Source organism: Labrus bergylta, chromosome 1 (assembly GCF_963930695.1).
Source record: "Labrus bergylta chromosome 1, fLabBer1.1, whole genome shotgun sequence".
Classification (NCBI taxonomy): domain Eukaryota; kingdom Metazoa; phylum Chordata; class Actinopteri; order Labriformes; family Labridae; genus Labrus; species Labrus bergylta.
The window spans coordinates 18,480,557-18,508,553 of NC_089195.1; the positions used below are offsets into that span (position 1 = coordinate 18,480,557).

Below are 27,997 nucleotides of genomic sequence, written 5' to 3' on the forward strand. Positions count from 1 at the left end.
CATATTTTTTAAGTGTCAAAGCCTTTTTACTAATTTCCCCCTAAGATACAGCCTGATTTACTTTTGCTGGGCAAACAATTCAAGAATTTGATAAACTGCTCACAAGCTTTTGCATGTACTAGCGTGACATCGACCATATACTTAAAAATCCAGGGATTGGTACAATCCGTCCTACCCAGCAGGTGTGATCATGTCTTTCAAGTTGGCAATGTCATGGTACAGTACCCCATCACGCCCGCCATCCTCAGTGGCTCTCTTAAGGCAACGGTCTACAGTCTCCAACACAGTTTTCAAACGCCGGTCCAGAGCAGTAAGGTGGTTTTCCGATAGCAATGGAGCCACTTTGTGGAGGGGATCATTGGAAAGTGAGGCCCTCATGACATCACTGAGACGATACTTTGGAAGAGACAGCAGACGCAGACGCAGCCAGGTGGAGTGACGGATTCTAGAGACAAAGCTCAATATTAGAGAGGCTGAGAGAAATGGGAGAACAGGATGGAGTGGCTAAAGGAAAAAAAAAAAAAAAGAGAAAATGGTGCAAAACAGTGTCTGATGTTGTCAAGAATAAGGTGTTTTTGTAAGTGTGTTTTCTTTCATACAACATGGCTAAGTGTAAAAGTATTTCACAAATCTTAATTAACCGTGAGTAATTAAAATACTATTCTGGGTAACTGAACTCAACTGGAAGTAAAAAAAAGTGAATAACTACAGAGCATACATTTATAAAAGATAGCAATGCATTTGATCCCATTCTTTGATCCCATGCTGCCTTGTCACAAGGCAACAAGGCAGCATGGGTTGTAAAACTATACCTGCTGCCGTACCTGCAACATTGCGCTAGAGGAGTCAGGATAGATGGTTCATCTTTGGAGTGACGCCCAAATCTGCATTGAGAACACATCAAGAATAATGCAAGACAAGTCACGACTACAACCCTGAGGACTACTCCTAATACTCACGCCCTTCCATTGTCAAGGTGTATTAGGAAAGTATTGTTGCCAAACTTCTCAAAAGTTTCATAATGATGCCTGTCCATGTTACCTGAAGAAGAAGAAATATAATTTGGTAAGATCAACTAGCAGTTAGTCACGGCTAACTCAAGTGAAAACCTTGATTTACATAGTAAATGCAAAAAGTAATATTTATTGAAATCTTGACAAGTATTAAAGGTCGATGTTTCGATGATTTTCCATTTACAGCTTTGTCACATTAAGAAATGTACCATTTTTTAAAGCTTTCATTGACCAGCAATGTATTTGGATTTTTTTGTTAGATATCTAAGAAACAGCTGTTTACACACACACACGCAAAGATAAATTACAAAATGCAAACATTAGTACAACACAAACTTTATTTTACATTTATTTGTTGGCATTTTCTGTGTCCACGTGAGATAGCTATGTGTGCATGTATGCAGTAGACTTTTAACCACATATAACACTTATGCTGGAGGATCAGCTAAATCACACAAAAATTAATTGGCATTATAACATCTTGTTACCATTTTAATGAAACATTTCAAAACATTACAAAAAAATGTAAAGAGGCATTTTTCAATGACATTTCCAGGTAAATGCATAAATTCATGTGAGCAAGAGTCCCAATGAAGAGGGATTTCGATCAATCCAGAGATTTTCAAATTTTCGGTTTGTTCCATGAAAGCAGATTTAATCAGGTGGATCTCTTCAGAGCATGCTCACTACCCTCACTCTCCTTAAATTACACAGCACAGGATTTAGTTTGGAATGAAGTGGAACCATAGTGATAATGTTAACATCTGCTAGTCCCCAGTTCCCCCTCTTGCGGTCTCTGTCGAGATAGAGCGGACAGTCATAGAGAGGTAACTGACGGGCATTTGATGCAGAAGTCTGTGTAACCTGTGCATCCTTTAAAGGTGAACTTTTATCAGAGGATGTGTTTCGGGCAATATTTGTGCTCCTAACTTGAGCCTTTACACAAACAAGGGGCAATGAGCCAGGCTGTGGAGAGGCTGTGTCCTGCAGGGCTCCTAGCTGTGTATCCCAGGATGCACCACTTAGCTCCAGGCCACACAAATACACAGCATCTAGGGGAAGTGAAGCTGGGTATGTACTGTCACTCAGAACCTAGAGAGGAGAGAGCAACTTTACTAATTAATATGCAAAAAGTGAAAAGAGTTACAGATTAAAGAAATAAATATCGTAATTGAGTGGGTTCCAAACTCGCAAGGCAATTTAAGAATGATTTCATCATTTGTTTGTGTATGTTTTACCTGAAAATGCAGAACAATGTCACTGCAATTTTTGCGATTTACTAGAGTAGCCTCTCTCATGACTGCCGCCAGAAAGCCTCTGGCATTTTTGAAAGCAGATAGTCGATAGGCACCAGGTGGATCTGAAGTGTTGAGATGCAAGAGGTAAGCACTGAGCAATTCTGCCCTCCTCTCCAAGAAAGACAAGTCAGTGAGCTCAAGGAGGGAAGCAAAGGTTGACGTGTTGTATTGAACAGGATGCTGGAGCTGTGAGAGGAGCAAGTGCACCAAATCGATCAGATCATCCAACTCAGTCTGGAGAAAGTCACGTAGAGGACTGGGAGAAACAGCTTCTGCATTTGAATCCATGCTCTTGTTCTTGTGTGTGAGGTAACGTTTCAGAGTTTGCAGTCTGTCTCTAGCCTGGTTGTAGGCCGGCAGTGAGGCAGACGGGTTTAGCTGGGGGCACAAAGTCCTCACTGATCCTAAAGGAGTCTGGGAAGCCTGTAGTTGTATATTCAAGTTTTGGCTATTGATCTTGATTCTCTCAGCTGCTATTTCACCACTGAAACCTTGCATAAGAGGCTCATTTATGTTTGCTGAATTCTTCTCCAAAACCTGCAGTAGTTCTGACAAATCTGTGGACGCATAAAAAAAAGCCAAAGTCAATAAATTGTCCCAATAAAGAATGTTTTACAAAAAGAAACATCCAGTGAGGCTCTTAGGCTTGAACATCCTGCTCCTAGTCTGTAATTATTAAATAAGAAAGGCTAATTTTGATGCTGAAATCAAGAATGGCACCTCACAAAATCCTCAGCTATACTTCAAGATAGGGGAAAGGGGGTCCATATTCTCTAGTTCATTTTCTAATTAATTAGCCTGTCAGATGTATAGTGTGTAAGATAAGGTTACCAAAGTCTCCAGGTTTGATAATAATATCGGAGAGGATGTGTGGTCCACTGCCCAAGAGAGGTGACGCTCTACTGAAGCAGGTCTCTGCAACACTCTCCAACACCTTGAAATCTGCAGAGTCCAGTACATGGCCACCATGCACAAGATTGACTATGAATAAAAAGTTGAAAAAGTTAAAGCACAAGCTAAAAAAAATATATAATTTCAGTATGAACGAGTGATGCTGCTTCACCTGCTATGTAATGCAAAGCCTGGAACCTGTCATGGCAGTGATTGGCAACACTGAAGTGGGCATCAATCAAAGCCAGGAGGTCGTCCTGACCCCTTCAAAACACAAAAAATCAACATGCATTAATTCATAGCGCTGCAGGACACGTCCACACTTTAAAGAATTGATCTTGTTTCTCAATTATCACATTAATTCAGCTCATATATGGTTTCAATTTAAATCCAAGAGTACAAATATTTGACAAGACAACACTTATATCCTAAATAAACTCAATACACAGTATGTTCGCACATTCCCTCACCAACTGTATATTCTGCCTTGGCCTAAGTATTTATAGCTCTGTCTCTGCAGTAAAACAGAGTGGAAGATGGCACAGCGGAGGAGAAGCTCCTTGTTGTCTGCTGTCACGTCCCACTGTGATTTTCTCTGCACGATGGACACCACTTCACGAAAAGAGCTGCTCAGCTCATCCTTCAGATCCCATGGAGAGTCACAGACCAGAGGAAAGGCACACAGTCGTATAGCAGCTGTTTCAAAATAAATACAAGTTAAATTGAAATTAGAATTACAACTAAATAAAAACCAAGATATCAGAGGTTGTTGTTTTACTTGAAGAAAATAAGATCATGTTAACAAACATTCACACATATTGCCGATGACAAGAAAAAGTAATGGTTTCTTAATGTTTTCTGTTAAAAGGATAAAAATGGACCAACAGCTCTTAATGCACCATAAAAGGAATATTTTCATTAATTACAATACAATACACCTACCTGGTATGGAGCATGATTTATATTCTTGTGTTATAAACCATAACTGGAAGCAAGGGTGACTCAGGCTTTGGTTATCTATGAAACCAGTATGTAGACAGGCACATTTTCAGATAGGAATATAGTTGAATAAAGAAACTGGGTTAAATCATTTTATGAACATTAGCAATAACATTTGAAAAATGGATCCTTGAAATACCACCTACCTCTTAGAGATGAGATCAACCATCTGAGGCGACCCACTACTTTATCATCCCATTGTTCAAACAGGTGACAGTTGTTAAAAACCAACCAGTGGCCCTCATGAACAGCTTTTTCCAGCATTGAAAGAATCATGTCTCTGTCACACAGAGCCCCAAGAGAAATGACTTTCACCTGAACCTGAAACAAATTCATGAATGAAACACTGGATTGATATTCAAACAACTATTATTTTCCTCTGAAGTCACCCTCAGGGACTGAAATGACTTTACAAAATGTTTTGCTGCTGTGTTTTAGGTTGCAGGTCAAATGGTTATAGGGTATCTGAATAATTATAATAATTTCACCAGTCTCCATTCGAATGTCAACTGAAAAAGCAATGAAAGCTAAAAATCAAGAGGGAAATCGTTTGTGCTTCAAAGTAAAACATAACCCATTCACTACAGTTAAACAATGGTTACCGTTAACATTCAGCAATTAACAAGATAGTATGAAAGATAAATGGTAGTGTTACAGGATTTAAAGGGAAAGGTACATGTTTCCTAGCTGAAATAATGCCAACTAGGAAGAGATAAAATGCTAGCATTAGCTTTTGTGTAATGGAAGCTAATCGGTATCAATTATCTTGTTTTACATAGGCCAGATGTACAACTCAAAACCTGGGATGCATGTGCAGCATAACATAAAAAAATTATAACATTATTGGCGCATACCATTGCATGGTTAATTGTCTGGTAAAAACCTTAACTTCAAACACAATGAAAGAGCCTGTTACCTGTTTTGTTCCTGCAACACAGTGGGCCAGTGTGTTTATTAGATAAAGAGGCTGAATGTTTGTCGACTTATCTCCACTTGGACTGGGTAATGTGAGAATGATGGGTCCCTTATGTTTGACGAGAACTTGTAATAGGGCCTTTGGGTTCCCACTGTAAGGGGCCTCAGTCCCTCCTCTCTGTCCAGGAAGAAAAGAGTGGTGGGCAGCCATGGCCTCAGCTAGTCCCTCCAGGCAGTCAGGGTTCACAGTCTTCCAGAGGAGAGCCCGCTGCAGCACGGACAGATGGGAGTGAGAGCAACAGGGAATAGCTCCTGCTACAGTGGAGGAAGGGAACCGAAGATACTCCTGCCACTGTGTCTGGAAAGCGGAGAGAGAGGCAATCAACCCACCAAAGTCCGGCATCTTTTCCAAGCAGAGGAGCTCTTGGTGAATATGAGAGGGGATCCAGCATGGCAAAGCACTAGTGGAAGGTGACAGAGTAGGAGGAAGGAGACAAGGTTTTATATGTGTGAGAGGATGTTTTATGTCTTGAAAGCCCCTGATAAAAGCCACCCTCTCAGTCTCAGAGCACAGCTGGTTATGTTGAAGTCGAGTCAAAGACACCAGCAGCTTCAGAACAGCAACATGACTCTTGAAGAGAAGAGGCCGGTATTGGAGCAACATTTGGGTTACCATCCTGTTTGTGACCTCTGCTTTTACTTCCTTTGGCATTTTCAAAATAGTATATGGCACTAATGGTCTATCCTTCATGAGAAAGGCCTCTTGCATTACTGTGATGAAGCCATGTAGGGAAAAGTAATAGGCAGGAGAGAGACGGGACACCCCCAGCAGAGACTGGTAGAGGTCAGCAGCCAGCCTCATTAACTGTCTGGGCACAGCCAGCAGAGACTTGTGGTACTCCAACTCGTCACTCAGCTGCTGGATCTCAGCCTGCAGGTTCTTCATTGCTTCTTGACAAGCAGCCGCACGGGGGAGAAAATCAGAGTCCTGTAGCAGTGAGGTGTCAGACTGCACGATGTAGTCCATCAGAGCTTCCTAATACAAAAATTGTACAGTCAACTAATCAAGTAAGATAAGGCAGCAAAGTAGTAAAGGCATAAAATAAATTATTTTAGTAAGAAAACTATATATTTTTAATAATAACACTTTTTCATATATGAATCACATGCTCTTCCTTAAACTGCAACCTAGATAAAAGGGCTTACAAAGTCCACAATCTATTAATCCACAATATATGTGGACATGTAATACCAGACTACAGCTTGTGACACAACATTATACTGTAAAAAAATATATGAATAATTATTAAGGCATAAAGTTATCAGCAAGTGCATTGAACAAATTGCAAAAGCACTGGGATGAAAACATGACATTGTACTTTTATAAATCTAGAAACTGATTAAAAGTGATATGTAAGGTATAATTGTAGCATTCTGTAACAACATGCTATTTGTACAAGGTTAGAAAGAAAGCACATTGTTATGTTTCAAAGAAAATAATCCCATAACAACCAAAAAACTCATTTGCTTGATATGAACGTAAAATAAGGCCTCGTCACCTCCTCTGACACCAGTTTCTTCTGCAGCAACTGTTTGTCATTCTTCAACCGCAATTGCTGACTCAGCAGCTCTTCACATTCAGACTGCAGCAGCTGTGTCAGCATCAGCTCCTGGATCACTTCTGAGCTAAGAGAGAGGTCAACCACACCCACCTGAGCAAGGATGGATGGATGAATCTCTATTGAACAAAGGAATAAACACAGAGTAAGCCACTGCTTTCCAATGAGTTAGAAGAGTTGATTTTGAAATTGCCCAAAGTTCATTTCAATACTTTCTCTTTCATAGATACCACATGTACGGATGAAAAGCCATTACTCATAGTGACATAAATACAGAAGTATTTAAGTATAGAGCATACTCTGTTCAAAGTTATAATAAGCCCTCTATATCCGTATCAAACTTAGCCAATCACCAAGACAGACTTTAACAGACACAACGTGTGTACATTTGTTGATTCCACTAATGCTTCTTACCATCACTTAGCATCTTAACAGGCAGATTGGTGCAAAGGAAGAGGCAGAAGTTAGGGTGGCTTATGTCAGGTGGGATATGACTTTGAAACCATTGAGAGCAGCATCCACTGCTAGGACGTGCCAATCTGTCCAGAAACTGTGGAGTGGGAACTGCTCGTTCCATGTGAGTCACCATGACTCTCAAACCTGCAAGACAAAAAGTTTGAATGGTGATTAGGATGGAAAAAAACAATTGATTTAGAAATTGCACAGCATTGAGTACCAAGTTAAGTAGTCGTTGATGTAAAACTAAGTTGTGAACAAAGGTGGATATATGCATATCACGAAGATATGCCGCACACTTACTCAATGCCAAAAAAAGTTGAAACACAGTGTTTAAACCAGAGCTCTTCTTCAGGTGATAGTTTTGAAAAACATTTGAATGAAAAACTAAGTTACAATATTTATCACCTTTAACTGCAGCCTGGTCGAGCTTATCCAGCAGCTCTGGATCATCAGCACAAATCACCATCCCACACTCTGTCTCCTTCTCAAGGTTGGCATTGTCACCTGCAGAGAAAATGATTGTACAGGTTTAACGTTTTTTAATGTGACTCTAATACACATAGGCATTGCAGTGATTTTATACTCAAATAAAATGATAAAAAATAACTGTGTGCTTAATGCAGTATATGCTGCAAGTGTTCTATATGAAGAATGTTTTGTTGCTTGTAGAAAAAACAATTAAGTAAAAAAAAACTATGGGGTTTTTGGACAATATTCTGGCTCTGGGAAGTTAGAATAACCAATGGTTTTAAGTTTTTATAATTTTTTACCAGAGGGTTAATACTGAAAACACATTTAGTCTATGTCAGTGGGGTTTTGTTGACCCAAATTTACAAAAGATCTGTTGTGGGATCTGCATATGAATTGCTTCCTAAGGACCTACCTGGTATGCACAAGCGTTGAGAGCTTATATCTTGATGTTGCTGTGTGTCTGCTAGTAAAGGCCAGCGCTGAGCCCATGGCCTACTACAGCCCCACAGCAGCAGCTTTACAACCATCCTATTTGATGGAGCATCTTGGCTTACACCCAATGCCCGACCCACAGGCAGTTGCAAATTGGCAGACACAGTGATTGGAAAACCAGGAGGTGGGTGAGAACTTTCAGTGTCAGAGTGTGCAAACAAGGAGGTTCTGAGGTCCTTGGGGTTTATTTCAATGCTTCCAGACTGACATAGCTCCCTCCACTTGCTCAGCAGTTCTGTGCGTGTATCAGGTCCGAAGGGGCCTAAATAAGAGATGACTGCAGCCAGAATAAGGGCATCTCCAAGTAAGGTTTGGTTATTTAACTCCAGCTCCTGTAAAAAATGGGGGGAACAATACCCTTTAAAAATATATTTTAACAGTTTAAATACAAAATGAAGCTGCATGTTTAACAGATATGTACAATATATTTGAAAAAATGTTTTTACCTGAGCAGCGATCCTCCAGTCTCTCATATGCATGTCCAACAGCCCTGCAGCATTAGTAGCGTCTCTTTCTGATTGCTCTGCTGTGTGTAGCTCTAGTATTTGCTCCTCAAGTTTTTCTTCAACCGACTGCAGCTGATGTTTGAAGTACTCCAGACGATGGTATGCATCTTTCTTGTCCTGTGTGGCCTGGTAAAGCTTTTTGCGGGCCTCTTCTTTGAATTGCTGCTTGACCAACAGTTGGTGCTGCATACAGCAGCATTCATACACAGCCTGGACCCACTGACACAGGGACTCACAGGCCTTGCTTACTTCTCGCACAGACTCTGGCATGAACTGGGGACTGTGGACTATCTGGCCAAGCTGCTGCAGCTGCTCATTTGTCAAACTGTAGTGGTCAAAATATTCCAACTCCTAGAAGATATTAGATATTAGGAGAGCAACCAAAAAATCCTCTTATGTTGGATTATATTTATCATAAAATGTATTTAAAATATATTTTTTTAATCCCACACACCTGGTAAAAGTTGGGTTGTCCAAAAAGCTGTCTAGCAGTCTCCCAGCCTGGGGGATGATTAAACAGTAAACAAATGGCATCCATTATTTTCACTACTCCGTCAGGTGGATCTCTATAATGGCGCACCTCCTCCAGGTCAGATGGATCCAGACAGTTTTGAATTTTGAGACCTGACAGCAAAACAGGGATCATCTGGAAAAAAAAGTTAGTTCAGCCCCTAAAATAATTTACTCTGAAGGTTTTACAAAATGTTCTAAATTGAAAAAGCAAGTTTTCAAACTGAAATAGAAACAACTGTAAATGTACCTGTTTCTGAGTAAAATTTACCTTCTCTTCCATGTTGCATAACTTGTTCTCCTCTTCAACACATTCCTTAAGTCGCCTCATCTGGAAATCTATGTCTCCGAGAAGCTCTTTCTCATGCTGCAGGACAGAGAGGTTAATACAAACAACTTTTACTTAACAAGTAAAAGGTTACAAGTCGAGGTTACTTGTTATATATAAAATATCATTGTATTTTTAAGTAACAATATTAATAGAATAAAATATAATACGATGCAGTTTCTTCATCAAAGTCCAGAAGCCTCTGGAGTGCACTGATTGATTGCTGACAATGTGGCTTAGATCATATTTGACTGTGATGAAAAATGACCTCTTCTGGTTTATAAATCATAGCAGTCAATACTGCTGCAATTTTTTCAAAAGTATTGATCTAACTTCATCTAGATGTGCTGAATTGCTGAATTACCTGCTGTGCCATGGCAACCGCCTCTTGCAGTCTTAGAAAATCATTTTTATACACCACAGCTGCATTTCTTATCCCATCCAAATGAGACAGAGCAGTGGCAACTCTGAAAAAAATACAATGGTTAATCTAGAGTAACATTTATTTTTGATTCGTTTAAAAAATCATGAAGTGTTAATCAGGTATCTTGTATACCTAAATACACAGCTAAGCAACAGACACTATGTGAAGGTTACTATTTATGTTTATGTTTGTTTATTGTTTCCCCTAACTGGTCAGACTGTGTTAAGGATGGTAATGTGCAGCTGTGATGTATTGTATGGTTAATTATATATACCTTTTGCTGTCAGTATAGAGGGACTTTTTTCAAAAGCTATCACAAAGTAGTATAATCACTATTTTTTTCCAGATATCACAGCGGTTCCTCATACATTAGGAGAAAAAGTAGAAACTACTACCCAAGTACTAGATTAACAAATACCTGTTGGCCTGGCTCTGCTGTTGCTTGTGCATATGTTTGGAAAGGTAAGCAAAGTGGGCAATGAACTCCATGTAAGTCTGAGGGCTGAAAGGCTGAGATGTTAGATGGACAGAAGCATAGTGACATGCAGATTGATGGATTCCTGCCATAGCCACTGGCAGGCTGACTTCTGACCTTTCTCCCTCCCCTGAAAAAAGAAATAGAAATGCATGTGTCTTGATACAGCCATCAGATAACACTGTCAGTAAAAAGTGGTTAAACATGAATTGAGTATGCATTAACTTTGATGTTGGGACTTACTTTTGTGGAGGCAGGCTTTAAGGCAGTGAGCAGCACCTTCAACTAAAGACTGATTTGACCAAGGCTGGTACACCTCCACACAACAGCTGCAGCTCAGGGCCTTGGTAAGTTGGGCCTAGATCACATATGATAAATGATCAATCATTTATTTTAATTAGAAATTTAACATACTCAGTAGCACACTCTGCAATTGGTATAAAGAGCCCTCCCAGCACAGACATTATATCAGAGTAGAGTTCACATTGTCCACATTATGCATTTCAATCTGGCTTCAGGGACTCAGCTGTTATGTGATAGAATATAGGTCCTGTACCCTAATCATTTAGGTATAAGACATACAACTGTTATGTGATAGCTAGGGTCTGGGGATGTACCCTATTCAAGTTAGGGTCAAACATAAAATGATGACTAAATGACTGTGTCTGTGTTTTTATGCACTTTACCATTAGAAAGATGGCTTTGTTATGTCAAGTTCAAAGGCTCCTTGACAAGTAAAGTCTTTTAAATAAAATACTTATTTACATTCCATGCATGAATCTCCTTGTCCGCAGGTGTCTCAATGTTGACTGGCATGGTTAAGGGAAGCAACAGGAACACATGTACATTTCTGTGGATTTGGCTCAAGAACCTTTGTAAAAAGAAACACAATATTGTTGAGATTCAACCTGCATGCTCTTTCTAATATTTACTGAGGATAAATATATGATGCTATAAGACCATCATTGTTAATTATGTCACAACATAATCATGACACACAGTAGCATGCCATACAAATTAAGATCTTAGAGAATCAAATATGTATTTCTAAGCTTAATCATCAATAACTTTAATTCATGTGTTGAATGACTACCACTTGTAACAAAGTGTCAAAGTTGCATGGAAATTTTTTCATAAATAAAGTGTTTTCCTCTTACTTCTCAAAATTCCAGCTGTCCATCACATATCTTCTTGAATTCATCACCGCAGTCACTCTGGAAACAAGATTTCTCAGCTCCTCATCTGTGCTGAGCGCTGGGTAGGTTCTATGCGCCATGGCAACCAAAAGTTCATTTCTGACAGACAGGCTAATTCCTTCATGGGCTAGTATGATGACATTAACTCCTTTTATTCTAGCTTGATTTCTAGCTTCTTTTAGGATGTCATGCAACTTATTCTCATTACCAGGATGCACCTCCATCAACTGATAACCCATGAGATAAGCAGCTAAACGCACAGTGGTTTTACGTCCTGTGCCTCTTTCTGAGCCAATCAACAATCCATGACCACCAGGTATGAACAATACCCTGAGGATATGTAAAAGCTGATTTAACCTCTGTCTGTGTAGAATGCATCTGGTTGCAACATTGTAGTCGTTTACAACTTTCTGTTCATTGTATTCCTCTTCCCTGTCAATATGAGCACAGAGCTCCTGCTGAAGGAACTCAAGGTCTTGGTCCTGATAAAAACAGCTAAAGTTGTGGTTTACTGACGTTAAGACTTCAGATAGCTCAGGAACAAATACAAGCTTAGCCACTTTTTCCTCCATATACTGAAGAATCAGGGGTTTTAGTATTGCCTGCTTGGAGTGATTTTCTTCAGACAGAGGAGCAGGCTCAGTCCATGTATGGCATTTGTTCAAGTCTGACTGGCCAGCTGGCATTGGCTCTTGAAGCAGATCCGATATATCTACACTGTGACCCATTGATTTACAGGGGACTGCTGTGTCTACAGGCACTGTTTGTATAGAAAGGCTTTCGGTAGTGGCTGGGTAATCTGAATTTGCAGGTTGGACTTCATCAATCAAAAATATCCCATAATGTGTTGTTGCTGTAATGGATATGAGTGAAACAAGACTTTTGCATTCACCCTCAGAGCATAATCTGTCACTGAATGTACGCATGCACTCGTGCATCCAGAGATGTGCTATGTTAAGAGATAATGTTGCAGGCCCTGACAGGACTGGAGGAAAGTCTTGAAGTGAGTTCTCCTTTTCCTGCATCGTTGATGTGTTGAGAGAATTAGGCTGCCACAGGCACATCCCCAAAAACACTTTCTGAAGGTCATGTTGAGAAAATATGAAATGGGGCCTCTGAGCAGTGGGCTGGAATTGCTCACATACAGCATCATACAGATTTTTAGTTGCAGTGATAATACAATGCGCCATATCCTCACAACTCACAAGGGGCATTTCTTTCAGCCAGGTTTTTAGCCGAGAAGAATGGATAGAGAATACAACATCCATAGTAAGGTTGGGCAGCACAAAGATGGAGAAAAGGCGTGAGAGCCTGGAGGATATCACATTACTTTGATGATTGCCTGATCCAAAGACACAACAGGTAGCCATATAACTGATGCATCTGGAACTCAATAATTTGAAATGGTAGGTATCATATATTAGAATCTCTCCTGTTGACACACTCTGTCGAAGCGTCTCTAGAGCCGCCGAGGTCTTCCCAAAGACATCTATTAACAGCAATGAGAAAAAAAAAGTTACTTAAACCCTTCAGTAAAGGGGCTATATGTAACTTTCAAAAATACTGTGTTTGTAGTGATACCGCATGGCCGTTAGGCGAACTGCACCAGTAACCTGTTGCTCACTCTCCCTCGCATGCTCGTCATACGTGCTCGTACGTACACTAACGAGCATCATCATCGGCCGCGAAACACTGGATATTTACCGGCAAAATGTTTACAGAGGAGGTAAGTGGTCATACACATGTGAAAGTCTGTGAAGGAGTCTGTGTGTCTGTATTCATTCTCCATCCTACAAACAACAGTCTTGACAGGCACTGGCTGAGAGCAGGAGTGTGTGATGAGTTTGTCCGCCTTTGAGAGCTCCTAGGGCGGATAGAAGTGTGTGGAAGACTGCCTCTGGCTGTAGAGGTGAAGACCGGGAGTGTGTAATGAGTTTGTACTTTTGATCTGTGTAAGCGGAGCGGAGTGAGGAGGACGTTGAGAACGTGCATAAAATGTCACTTCCTGGAGCTTTCGCGGAAAATATGACCCGAGGAAAAATTGTATACAGGCAACACAGATAGACAGTGAACATCTACTTTTTCACATCAGTTAACCGTTTGCTTATTAATGGGCGATAAAAAACGATTTATACATATAAAAAGTTACATATAGCCCCTTTAAGTGAAAAATCTGATTAAAATTGAATCACACATTCTCCCAAAAATGTCATACTCACCACATGCTTCATGCAAATCATCCACAAAAAGAAGCAGTCGGGGCTGTCTTATCATGGAACATTTGGTGTTTTTAGGGTTCTTCTCATATCTGATGTTATCCATTAAAGTGCGAAGGTCTCTGGAGCTCAGGAGCGGACTAGCTGGTAGGCTAATATGTGGCTTGTCGTAACTCAACAATGTTTTGCACACTGTCGTTTTTCCACTGCCAACCTCTCCCGCAAGCAACACTGGCTGGTTTGCCTCCAACATGAGGTTCAGAAGGAATGTGTATCTCACATACTGTGTAAATAAAACATACACTTAGTTCAAATGTTTTAAAGTAGTGAACACTACATTTAAGTAACTGCAATTCTCTGGTTAAAATTATCAGAACATACCTTGGGAGTGATGACACTAGTAAGCATTGAATTTGTGGGGCAAATCTTGCTTTCAATGTTGAAAAAGTGTTCAAACACACTCTCTTCATCGGGAACCATAATTTTGTACCGGCAAGAAAACAAGGCTTGACGGATTAGTAAGTCAAACTGTGGCCAATATCTGCGGTATAATTCAAATAAATATGAGAAATTAGCAACTGATTTCAAGGTCATTCAAGGTAAAAAGGCAAAAACTGCAAGTGATTACATGTGTTTATAGCCATAACATATAACTTCATTATAACTTCAAGTATATGTAAAAGTATCTTTACCGAGGATGTAAATGTCCACTAAATCCCCAAATAAAGGCCACCAGAAAAAGGTTTCTGGCCAGCAGGTCTTGTTTTGTGTGGCATCCTGTGCTGGTTTTGTTTAGAACCACATCTAATTGGAGAAAAGAATTGTAAATAGGGGTAAAATAGATTCATTCGTGTATCTGTCCACTACATTACTTGTAAATGAGTATTGGTTATACCTGTTTTTTCTTTTTTTGGTAATGATTCAGTTTTTCTCAATTCCATTCCAAAATGCTGTAGGAGGGCATGAATGACCCGAAAAAATGACATGATCTCTTGCAGACCATCCACATGACTAGATTCTCCTTCATAATGAATAGCAGAGGTTATATGTTTCTCCTTGAGACAGCTGAGAGTGCTTGAAAAAAGATCTTCAGCCAGACGATTCCAAAATGTCAAGGTTTTTTGATCCAGTTTGTGTTCCCATGAGAGCGCATCCATTTCAGTCTTCCACACAGCCTTCCAGAGATCAGTTCCTGTGAAATACACCAGGCTACAGCAGGTCACTGCAGATGGACTTGCATCACATAGCTTGTTGGTTTCCATAAGTAGCTTTAGGTGTGATTGGGATAGCAATGTTTCACATGATGGCAGGCACATAAACGGGTTCTCAGGCCTGCAAAGTGTGGTTAAGTTATCTAACCAGCCAGGCTGCCGCAAAGGCTCACCATCCATTACTAGCCATTTCATTATTGGCATGTGATCACTCTTGTCATTTTTGCAACTTGTACATTTTTGTTCAGATTGTTGAGAATCTCTGAGCACCTTTGAAACAGCTCCGTCTTGCCACCCTCTTTTGTCACAGAAGAAGCCAAATAGCTCCTCATGAGACATGGCGTTAGGAAATAACACCACAGTGTCAACAGAGTTCCAGGTTAAATCAGGGGTCTTTGGCTGTGCAAGTGGAGTATCTCTTTCAATCAGATTGTCCTTTTCAAACCTTGCATTTGAAGCCAGAAAATTGAGTGCTCCAGCTAGAGCACTGTAGCAGGTTGTCTTCCCACTACCTGAAGGACCAAGAAGCATAACTGCTTGAGAATATTTGATTGTTTGGTAGAGTGTAAGAGCATTGCATATAGTTTCGGTGTAGGATTGAAGCCCTTGTCTTTGTAACTCTTCTGTAACTACATCTTTAAGATGGTTCTTTTCTTCTTCCTCAATGTAGAGTTGGAAAAAAGGGAACTGACTAACAATGGGGAATGTGTCCTTGAAAATGGCAAAAAACTTTGAGGCTTTCTTCTGCTCGTAAAGAAAGGGTAACACAATGGAAAGAATCGCTTTGACAACAGCTGTCTCCTCCATCAACCCCTGTATTACTGACAAATGAGAATTGTGAAACTTTGGAGTCATTGTAGTTTCTTTCTTATTCTTCTCAACAATATTGCCAATAACATTTTGTGCCGATATTAAATCAGGTTGTTTTGCAGCCAATCTTCTGGCCTCATCTGACATTTCACGTTGTCTTACACTTTGTTGTAAGTGCATTTCAGAGGCAGAGATGATCCTTTGCAAGACAACAAGATAGCAGCTCTGGTCGTCAGTGATGAAATCAGGCAGACAATTGGAATCCTTTGCCAGGCTGATGAGGGACACCAGATGTCGACTTAAAGACCTGGCTTCTGAGAAACCAATCGAAGTCAGCATTACTTCTGCAATGATCCTGTAATCTGGATGAGTTAATGCGATTGGTCTGGTCACATATCGTAAACTCTCAGGAACCTCAGATGGATATCCCTTTGATGAGATGAGAACACATCCATAGCTTAGTCTGGCAGAAATGCTTTTCCCGGCAAGTACCATATTGCGTTCTTGATCAACAACGTTTTTGAAATCTACAGGTCTTTCCTTCGGCTCCTCATTCACATTTTGATTCTGATTTCTTGTTGACATAGAAAAGGATTGGTGAATGTCTTCTAGATGTTGCCCCAGTATTGACAGGACCTCTTGTTTTAGTGAGTCCACAGAGTCAAGCAGAAGCCATGCTCCAGTCTGGAGGGCGCCAATCAGCATCCGCTGAACAACAACAGGTCTCATGTCTGGACTACACTGAATATTGACAACCTGTCGTCCCAGTGCTTTCCCTAAGTGGACAACCGTTTTTGTCTTTCCAGCCATGGAAGGTCCACTCATAAATCCACACCTGTAGCTTGTTAGAACAAGGAGGATCCCAAGTATTGCCCGATCTGTGGATTGAGTGTGCACCATTTCCCAATCTTCTGGACCAAAGTATTCATAATCATATGGGAGCTGATGGCCCAAAACATCTATGAAGCATGTTGGATCAGTGCTGCTTTTTAGATTTGTATCTTCAGATATTTTATATTTCATCAAACTGAGCCACTCAAAAGACGACTCCAATGGAACATGTTGAATCTCCATGAGTTTAGATAGCTGTTGTGCATGATTCATAGTCATTTGCACTAATGCACGCAGACATATCATCATGTATCTGGATACCAGACATTCACTTTTAGCCCCTTTAACACCATCCCTAATGGAACAGCCAAGATTTTCCAATTTTGCAGAGTTGCGTGCCTTTATACTCCTTAACTTCACTGGGCTTGATTCTTGGAAAGCTTGTAAAACAGCCGTGCACCAAACCACCTCCTCAGTCACCAGGAGACACTGAAGAGGATATTCAGACAGCAGATCCAGCTCAGGCAATGCAATTCTTCTCCTGTCAGGGATTTGGGACGGTTTGTCTGAAACATTTTTATCACATGCCAAATCCTGGCTGAAGGGTTCAAGCTGGCTTTGAACAAAGGCACATTCTTTCATGAGCTGTACCATAGCCAACTTCAGTTGTTTCTCAAAGACACAAAGCCAGGACAAGGTATTGGTATTTGGTTTCAAAGGAGACAGAAAGGTAACATGTTCCTGAAGGCTCCCAAAGAAACCTAAAACCTTCATCTGCCTGTGCATTTTTACAGTAGACCCACAGCTCTGTATATCTTGTGTATTAGATGGTTTTCCACAATCTACTTCAAGACAACACACCCCTTTAAAGCATTTGCGTACAAAGGGTTGCAGCATGACAGGGGTTGGGTGAAAGGTAAGTAGCTGTATGACTTCCCTGTCACTCAAGAACCAGAGTCGTGGAAACTGTACAAGGAGAGTGTCCAGTTGATCCGTCATGTTGATAGAAATAGCCTCCATTGTAGATAGACCATCAATGAGAATCTGGCAAAGGTTTTTACCATGAAATCTGTCATTTTCCTTTTTGTGATGAACAAAGCCCAACATATGAGGGTCACTTGATAAGGACTGCATCATCTCCTTAAATGTCTCATCAACTGGTTGAAATTGCTCCTGCTAAGTAAAAATAGAAAAGGAACAATTATCTTACATGTAACCTTGCTAATTTATCAGTTTCATATCATTAAACAAGTTGTGTTATGTTTGTCTGTGATGACGTAGAAATGTACCAAATGCACTCTCTGAAGACAAAAGGATGTTTCATGGAACATCTTGGTCAGGAAGGCCCATATTTGCTGATATCTATTAAATAGATTAAGCACTTTTCCTAAAGCAAAACACAATACAGTTTGACACCATTTCTTCTTTACTTGATGGCACATGTTTAAAAACGTAATTTTTCCATTTTTCTTTAAATATACACCTTACCAAGATCTTGTAATGATTGCATCCACTCTTCCATTTGCCTCTTGCACTCAACAGCATGCGGGGACTTCAACATAGTTGAAAGAGTCATCAAATCATTTTCTATCTCAGCAATGTGTAATCCTAGACCTAAGTGAGAAAACGAGAGAAATCTTAGCAACAGGTACACAGAGTAAGGCTATTCACACATGTCCCTCTTTGCTTTGGAGCTAAAGTAATTATTTAAAAGGTATGCTAACAATAACTGCAACAATTTCTACATAATATTCTGGCATGTATTTTGCCAGCTTGTTATTAAATCTCACCTATGATGGTGAATCTCACATCACCAGGCGAGGGTTGACTGGCACTTACAAGATTTGGATTTCTGCCTTCTCTGTGCTTCTCTTTCTCAGTTGATTCATGGTGTGGCTCACATTGCTGAGAAACAGACGGACTGAATATATCTAGCTGGAAGAGTCTTGCTTCCCATCCCTGTTTAAGCTTTAGAAAGGTCTGATCCATGTTGGACTCTGCTTTTGCAGCCCTGCATATCTGATAGAGAAAAGATTCAAGATATTTATTGTCACTCTGGTTATACAAGTAAAATCAAGTAAAATTATCTCCTTTGACAAAGAGTAGGTAGTAAACATAACATAAAATAGAATAGAGTAAAATAAAATGGTTTTTTTTTTTTTTTTTTTTTTTTTAAATCACAATGTTTTAAAGGGTTTTTAAGAAAAATATGTACATTTAATGCTGAATATATATATATATAACTGAAGTGTAACATAAATATACATCCTGAAATAGTCCGTATTGCACAGGGGGTTATATTGTACTTGAAGTTTTTTAATTATTTAAGAGTCTTATGGCCTGGTGGAAAAGGTAGAATAAGTACAATCAGTCAAGTGTAATATTATAAAAGTATAAATTAATATTATGTGTTCTTTTAGTCTGTTCTAACCAGAAAACTATTTCACCCATGATTTTCACAGATTTTAGAAGAATAGTCAAAATATAGATTTTAGAGTTCAATGCTCTCACCTTGGTTATCAATTTCTGGTCAACTTCCGTCTGTGCAGACATCAGGTCAGCAACCATCACCATCTTTTCTGGGTCATACATTAGACCCATGCCTGCAGATGGAAGGAATCTTGATCACTTCAAATATGCTATGTTAACATGAGTGTGATTCTATATGGGGATGATGGCTGACCTTTAAATATGGCTTTCCAGTGTTTTGTTTTGAGTGTGGTACTCTGCAAAGGGGCCATGGCTGAAAGCTGATGACTTAAGCTTTCCAAGAGTCCCAATGTCTCCTGGAGCACTGCATCATTGGTGGGTATCATATCTGCTAGAGATAGAGCTTGATGTTTCCACTGAGTAATTTTTTCCTGAGCTTGTGATACAACAACCTAAAGACAAATATATCAAAACAACAAAGTTAAAAAGCTTAGTGACCTGTTATCATTGCAGCAAAAATATTTTTAATTCCTAACTTAATTATTTAAGTTTAACATAGTATCTCTATAGCGAAAGACGCCAGAACTTGCAATAAAGTTTTAAAACTTTCAACAATAAAGATAAACAGCAGCAGGTGTTTCAGCCCTAGACTTTCATATTATCTCTGTATATATGATAAAATACAGCTGAGACTAGGTTTTGATCGTCAATGCACCAGTTCTATAAAAAAACCTTTTTATTCTTAAAAAACAGAATGAAGGCAGAATACAGGAGCCCGAATTCTAAATAATCTGAGACAAATATGTTTTAAATTTGTCATTACTTTAAACGTAAGTATATAAATAACAGCTTGGCATGAATATCATCTTTGTAATAGGCAAAACTGTTGTTGGTTTATTTGAAATGTTACCTCACTAAAAGGCAGAGATTTCCATTGTTCCATCCATGTTTTGCACATAGCAATCAGCTCCCACAACTCTTTACGGGCCTCAAACTTCTTGATGTCTGTTGTCAAGATGCTCATATCCATTGGATGTTCTGAATGGACAAACAAGAAAAACATTCTGGTTAAATTAGGAGTTTTTGTTATGACGGAACATGACAAAAATATATGACCAGGGCTGTTTTTCAAGACAAAACCAGTGTGTGTGTGTGTGTGTGTGTGTGTGTGTGTGTGTGTGTGTCTTTTCTTGTTTTTATGTACATGTGCCATCTACCAGGAGCCAACATTTAAGCTACAGGTCAAAAAGTAACCTCTCTAAGCCTGGATATAATTAACACCCATTATTTGTATCATCTCACCTTGTAGGTTTTGACTGGTCCTACTAACTTGTTCCAGTTTTGCATTGAGATTGTGCACATGTTCACACATGGGGTTCAGTGTGAAAACAATCTCTTCTGCACTCTGAGTTGGGTCAAGGAAAGGTCCTGATGTAGCCTTTGAGACCTTATTTTTAAGGTCACAGACTAAAAATGAGAACATTGTGTCCAATGCGTGGGACATAGTTGGAAGCTGGTTGCACACGATGCTATCTGCCTGCTTCAAGAGCAAGATAAAGCAATCCCACATGGCCAGCATCTAGATTTATAGCAGACATAAACACACACATTGTAATGGTAATAAAGAATATAAACTAAGATTTTATCAAACAGCTGTTATGTTCAAAATAATGCATGAAACTAATTTGCAAAAATGATAATCACTACTATGCCTGCAGACCTTCTCTTCCAAAGTGACCTCCTGGTCAGTCATCTTCCTAAAGTTCATGCAGACAGTATCCTGGAGGGAATGAATGTACTCCATACGCTTCTGTGTGTCAGCTAACATTTTCACAGACTCCCTCACCTAAAGCAAAAGAAAGATATAGCACTTTCATAAATTTGACAAGTTAGCATGTAAAATAAATGCTATTTAATAAGATTTCGTTTGAAATGATCAGGACCTCAGGGTTATAAAGAGCATTAAAATACAGTTGTATGGTACTAAACTTTTTATTCTAGTATTTATTTCAACTTGAAGGTGGGAAAGTTATGTTTCTATAGTTGACTACAGCAAACCTTAACAAATATAGAATGAAATAAATTACTTTTCCTTCTCTCTTAAAAGTGCTTTTGGCTTTTTGCTGTTGTCAAAGAAACAGTGATATGCAGCCTGGTTGTTTTTATGATCCAAAATTTTCAAAATATCAGACAACAGGTGGGTTATAATAATGATATGCTTAAGTATTTGTCGGTGAGTTTTCAATTATTTAACTACTCGTTTGTTACAAAAGTTTCCTGGGGTGTTGCTTTATGTAGGTCATATGTGTACATATACATTTTATTCACTAGTTTTCCTTAAAATAACTCAAAGAACACCTAAATCCATAAATAATTCACAGATTGTTCTTTCATAATGGAATCTAAATTCAGAACCCCTGACCAAAGACAGCCTTTGGAATTAATATTTAGTTGTGAGTTCTAGAGGATCTTAATCTTCATATTGCACATAAACTGACAAGGAATGACCGTGATCTAAAGACACTTACGTGACTTCCAAATAATCAGAGAGTAAACTATGTTGTTCTTCTTTTCTCTAGTCCTTGACTAAACGTTCACGCTTCTCACTCATTGAAGACAGTCATGGCTCAGAGAGACATTTACACAGGATATACTTGATTTCTGCTGAATTTATATGTAAAATGTCACACATTCTTCCTTTAACTGCTTGACATCGTACACTTTTTTATTTACATTTTCACGTAAGTAGGTCCTGCTTTAGAGACTTTCCATACCTTAAGAGCATATTGTGAGAGGTCATGTAAGTCTCTGGGTTCTGCCTTGAATTCAGCAGCAGCCCCCTCCAGGTCTGAAATGAGACTTTCTGAAAGCAGCTTTATCTGTTCAACAAGCTGCCCGAGCACATCCTCCTCAATACACCTCAGCTGCTGAACTTCATAAACACAGGCAAAGAGTAAAGAGCATCAAGCAGAGTTGCAAGTAGTTTCTCAACACATCAGCTTACCACACAGTTTAGTATTAAAAGTGATCTATGTTTTTTTTTAAAAACTTTGTTTCATTAGTCCTTCATAAGACACCTATTCATACGTTCTCAAAGAGGGATGTTTCTTTAACTGAACACTGGAGAGAAGATTAATTGACATACCAAGGTTTTCTTTTATGCAGGTGCACTGGATGATAAACAGGTTGTTGGAGGTTGAGACTGATGAGGGAAATGTGCAGATTCTATCAGTCCAGTGGCGTAGTTTCTTTATGAGCTCCTCATAAAGTAAACTCGACTGACCCTTCATGGATTCCAAAGAGGCTTGACTCCATTGACTAGTGAACAAATTAATGTCCAACAACCACGAGTAGCTCTCACACAGCTGCAGGATTTCTATCTCAGCTTCCTGTCCAGATAAAAATGTGTTCACACAACTACCAATAATGTATATAATGTTAGCTTGTATTTAATGTAAAAGTAACAGCCTTGCCTGCATGATCTTTGCCTGCTCTTTGTCAACCTGTTTTGCGACATCATTAATGCTGATCTGCCACTCCAGCTGTCCCCTAGTTAGGGGATAGTTGCAGCCATGCACTCTGTTGCCCTGGACAATTGGCAAGCGAAATGGAAGGTCTCTATGACATTGACGGCAGCAAAACATTCTGCAAACACTTGTTCCATCGTCGTTCTTATTCTCTGGGAATTCAAATACATTGTGAGTATGCAGAAGCTAAAATTAAGTCAAGAAGGGAACTATAAGAGTCCAATACAACATCAACACAAATTACTATACCTGTAAAGATGGTATATTCAGTATGACTAGAGTCAGAGGTTAAGTCCTGAGCAAAACCAGAGTTGGAGACACTGTTGTTGCTCTCTAGGAAAAGTCCACAATTGTCACACATCTATAGAAGAATAAAGGGTTTTTGACTGATGATAAATTCATGTTCCAAAATGATGTTTAAAGTAACAATAAAACTACTGGATACAGATATAAGAACCCAAATGTAATTTCAGTCAAGTATTTGTACTACATGAAGCTGATATTTGTCTTGCTGACAATAATGCCCTTGTTGATTATGTAGGACAAGCTAAATACCATCTCTCCTTAGTAAAATCAACATTAAAGAACTATTTAAAGTATCCAAACTAAATTCTGATATGCACATTTCAATGTACCAGGAATCCAACCGCACAACAACTGCAAACAATTTTAGTTTACTGCTTGCATTAAGACCCAAAAAAAAAATAGAATGTCCTAATTTCTTTTAACTATAACCAAAATGTATCATTTTCATTCTGTATCTTTGCTGTAGCTGCCTTGACTGTAGGAATTTGTACATTACCTGAATAATAGACTCTCCAACAGTCAGGAGGGCTTCACTCAGTGCTCCTTGATACAGATGTACTGGTGGGTCCACAGCCAGATGAGTGTTAGCACCAAAGCACAGCTTAGTGTGAAAGAGACAGCCTTGCTCAGATTTCTTCCTCTAACAAAGAAAAATACATTGTTAATTTTAAACTCTCGTTAAATTCTTCATGAATTTGTTTTTTCTGATGTTTCTTTCGGTATTTCATTTGTCATGGCTGTTATGTTTATAACCGGAACCTTTGATTTTTACAACAAAAGTGGAGTTCAAAAATGCTTTCTTGTCACCTTCAAAACATGGTTGAGAAAAGAAATGGCATCCTGTTTGGTTACTGTAACGAGACTCTGCAGAGTCATCTGATTGATGAGACCAACAAATTTTCCCAATTTCTTTAAGACACTTTCAGACTGAGCCAACTCTTTCTTCAGATCCTGCTGGTGAGCCAGATGAAGGTGAATGGGTTCGGAGCACTTTGTAGGCTTTTTAGAATATTCCATGTGCAGCTCCAACTCCTGCTGTGTCTTGTAGCAGTCATCCCTCACCTAGTGATAAAGAAACACATGAGATTAAATATTAGAGAGGTAGTGACCTACAGTAGAAACCTTTTAATATTATGTTCTAAAAATATGTATTATTTCTTTAACAGTTGTCACACCTCATTAAGTATTCTTTGGAATTTAAAACAATTTAAGATGTAATTGTTTCACTCTGTGAAACTTTTACCTTATTTAGAATGGAGAAGCGAAATTTTGACAGCTGTTTCAAAATTTCAAAACCCTCTTGATTCATGTCTTTGAGCACATGTTTGAATTCCAGCATTGTGTAGGTTTTAATCTCCTCCTGGGGTAGCAGGTGTTTCCCTTTCACATCTTCAATAATTCTGTGAAACATACAGCGACATTTCCAGGAAAACAGTAAAGACTTAACATCTGTCTCAACTAACAGTTAGAGGTCAGATCATACATCGTCTTCAAGTCTTAACACTTATTCAGATTTAAAAAAAAATCAACATTTAACTCAAACAGAATAATTTGTTTGCCAGCCTGACTCACCTGTTGAACATGAGAAGAGCATTTCTGAACTGAGGGACCGCTATAACCAGCCTATTCTGCAGACTCTGACACCTGCGGTGAAAGATTATCTTACGCACACTTTTGTGCCACCTGAGAAAAAAAAAGGACCAAAAAAAATCTCAAAGAAAGAAAAATGAAAATGGAGAGGTTTAAAAACGTACCCCTGACATATACTTACCACGTGAATGCTTTCTGGAGTCTAAAGTCCCTAAAAAAAGGAATTTCCTGCAAAGCTGTCCACAACACAGACTCTCTGAACCACTCTGCCAGACTGACAATTCCACCAAAACCCCTTTCTGTCACATGTAGTACAGAATTAGGGGTGAAGATGTAGTGCTCGGAGCCAGCCTCACTGGAATGGACCACCTGCAGGTCATATGGCCTTAAAACCAAGAGGACAAAAGTTTAATTTTGTGCATGACGGCAAACTTAATTACTAAGCAAGATCATCTACAGGAGTCTGAAATGAAATATGGTGCACAATCTTATTTCAGTGTACCTGTAGGAGTCCCCCTCCACTTCTTTCAGGTAATAAAGCAACAATTCTCCCAGGTCTCTTTTCTTGGCAAAGATATGAAGCACCTCTGTGGCAGTGAGTGGAACTTTATTAGGTTTGGCCGCTTTCCCATTGTTCACAGTATTTATCTTTTTATTATAACAGGCTGTGACTTTTATGGATTCATCCTTTCTTGTAAGACTGAAATATAAAAAAAACAAGTGTAAACACAGGGACAGTTATTTCAGGAATCAAATCATTTTGAGAATAAATGATGGCAATTAAAACGGTCAGCCTTTTATGGCCCCCCAAACTAATTGGGAGCTGGAAAATATTTGAGTTATTCTACGCTGTGTCAAACGTCAAATAAGACACAGCAATACTGATATTACTGTACCATCATCATCTTAACATAAAATGCCTGTTTTTTTAAGATTATGTTAACACTAAAATGTTTTTGTTGTTGGTCGTAAAATTCTGTCAAAAAAATACTTATACAAACTTCATCAGAATGTCTGAGAGAATGAGGTCTCTTTTGTGACTTTCGTTTGAAAATCAAACTCAACATTCAGATTTGCATTAATGCATTTTAAGTGACAAATGTAACTTGATTGCAAAAAATTGTTATTGCTGTGTTGAAAGTTTTGATTTTTAAAATATATTCTTTGATTGCAGCATCTAAAGTTAACTTTTTAAACCTAGCCCAACTATTTGTGTTTGACTCCATAAATGGAGATCCAAAAAGTACCTTCATATGCAATCAGTTATTTCTCGTACCTTTGTGCTGTCATCCCAACAGCAGTTCTGATTGGGATGTCAGTCCCCAATGCTGAGGCCAATAGTCGAGGTCCTTTTGTCCATTTGGTGTCATATGTGGCTCTACCAGGTCCTACCTTGGCTACAAGAGGAGGAAGCTCCACCACAGATATAGGTCTATCAGAGGGGATACTGTCGAGGACGGGGGTACAACTGTACAGAGGCGTGGTAACAAAGGCTGCTGAGACAGTGGGCTTCATAAGGGACAGAGGTGGTAAAAGGGCCTTTTTCTTAACCTTGGATCCAGTCCTAGTAATGTCTTTATCAAAGCTCTGAGAAACTCCATCATGATCATAAGGGGCAGTACATGCTGCTGATGTCTCTTTGAATGCCATTAGCAGGTTCAGGTACCACAATCTTCAACTTGCAGATCTACATTGCAATTTTTCTCTGGGATTTCTGAAAATAAAGGACAAACTGTAGCAAACCATTTAAAAGGCACAATATTAGATACATATACAGATAACATGGTAATTAAACCTAAAATGCTGTCAACGACATGAGTTAGAATACACATTAGGCATATAAGCTAAACACTTATCTTTGCTGGACAATAACAATGACATAAGCCTATAGGGAAAAAGTTTGGAAAAAGGGAGCATCTTTTTTCCAAATAAATAAAATAAAGCAAGGATAGCATAAAGCATGCTGGTAAAGCTTTTGAAAAGCACACTGTCATCAAATATCAGAAAACAATGCCTGACAATTTCCTCATATTGGGTATCTGCTTACAGAGGCTATCTTGCATTTTAGTTGCATTGTCTAATAAGATTTAGCAAGCAAAAACAAAAAGGGGGTACCTGTGTGTGTTTCCTAATATTCTGTTTAAAAAGCCTACACTTTAATAAAGCCATCGTGTCTTAAAGGAAACATTTAGAAAGTAGTAGCCTACTGATAGGCCTATCTCGTTTTAACTGAATGACCAATTACGAATTCACGTAGGTTACAGCATACTTAACTTTCTAAAGAGGTCAAAATAACTTTTTTTGTGGTTGCTATGTCTACATTCAATTAGGCGATAGATGGACAAAATCACAACCAACTTAGTTACGCTAACTTCATTTTAACGGGTAAAAACGGTAAATATATATATCATATATTCAGAGGAACAGAAAAAACTAAAGTTTTGAAAGTTTCGATACTTTATAACAACATACTTTGAACAAAAAGAGGAACAGAACTTCCTTGTGTGTCTTTCTTACCTGGCTGTCGAGAGCAGTTGTCAGCGATACCATGGCGACGGCTAGTTGCCACGGTAACGCACACAGTAACTCTTGGTTGTGCTGTAAAGTTGCTGAAGGTCAAGTAGGCTGACAAGTAAGCATTAAAACTGTATGGCTTTACTTGTATCCGGTACAGCTTGTCGGAAATGCAACGAATAATTTTTTTTTTTCGAAACAATCGGTTACAAGAAATCACAGAAAATCATTGTAGGCCTATAATTCCGATATAAAAAAACCCCTACCAACTTCTTTAAAAAATATGTCTTCTGCTAACCTTGTAGCTACTAGCCTATGTGAAAGTGTGGTTTTGGCCTGTTTTCTGTTTCAGAGAATGTTGTGCTTTTAAGAAGTAGGCCCAAATTTGGCAATAAATAGCAAGAATATATTGTAAAATGTAGCCAATGCAAAGTAGAATAGGCCTACACCCATACTATGGCTCCCTTTCACACTGCAGGCTATATGCTGCATTAAACTATAGGCTATAGGTTGGCATATTTAGTGACACAATTAATGAGCTATATAGCTATAGGCCTATACACCAATTTAATTTTGCGGCTTTTAGTGGTGGGTTTGAATGACTTAATATCCTATAGGTCTTCATCATATATTTTGCAGGATTAAAAGTAAAATATTTTCTCAAAACCTATTGGATCATGGGCAATATGTAGGCTAGCCTTGCGTAAAATGCCAAATATTATCCATAAAATTAAAAAAGATAACCCCTTTTGAGCAATAGGCTAGGCTATCTACTAGTAGGCTATGAGTGATGAGTGAGGCTATGATTTTTTTTATATTTGTATACCCTTTCTTCCTGTGTATCTATATTGATACAGTATTTAAGATTTTAAAGTGAACACATCATCCTTTTTATAGCCTACTTCATACAGGGCTGCAGTTTCTTTTGCTTCTCCTGTTCCCAACTTTTAATGGAGAGTTTTACTT

At 38.9% G+C, this 27,997-nt stretch overlaps 1 protein-coding gene across 1 annotated transcript; it reads right to left on the minus strand.

The window, feature by feature from the left end:
• Nucleotides 1–359: 359 nt before the first annotated feature.
• On the minus strand, nt 360–26,167 carry LOC109991681 (dynein heavy chain domain-containing protein 1-like). The gene is made up of 43 exons (XM_065962675.1): nt 25,794–26,167; nt 25,020–25,217; nt 24,699–24,902; nt 24,500–24,610; nt 24,171–24,327; nt 23,735–23,989; nt 23,424–23,567; nt 22,568–22,681; nt 22,240–22,483; nt 21,869–22,026; nt 20,815–20,940; nt 20,397–20,673; nt 20,005–20,132; nt 19,348–19,546; nt 19,176–19,267; nt 18,455–18,683; nt 18,153–18,278; nt 17,954–18,051; nt 14,708–17,840; nt 14,505–14,616; nt 14,194–14,353; nt 13,816–14,095; nt 11,558–13,085; nt 11,166–11,271; nt 10,644–10,758; nt 10,344–10,530; nt 9,866–9,968; nt 9,445–9,540; nt 9,118–9,309; nt 8,604–9,014; nt 8,078–8,489; nt 7,600–7,698; nt 7,150–7,335; nt 6,676–6,854; nt 5,118–6,152; nt 4,348–4,522; nt 4,145–4,219; nt 3,673–3,898; nt 3,375–3,466; nt 3,143–3,292; nt 2,252–2,868; nt 825–2,105; nt 360–445 (listed from the first exon to the last, which is right to left on the minus strand). The coding sequence occupies exons 1-42, from the start codon at nt 26,165–26,167 to the stop codon at nt 1,686–1,688; spliced, it is 13,323 nt and encodes a 4,440-aa protein (XP_065818747.1). The 3' UTR covers nt 360–445; nt 825–1,685.
• Between the last annotated feature and the right edge of the window lie 1,830 nt (nt 26,168–27,997).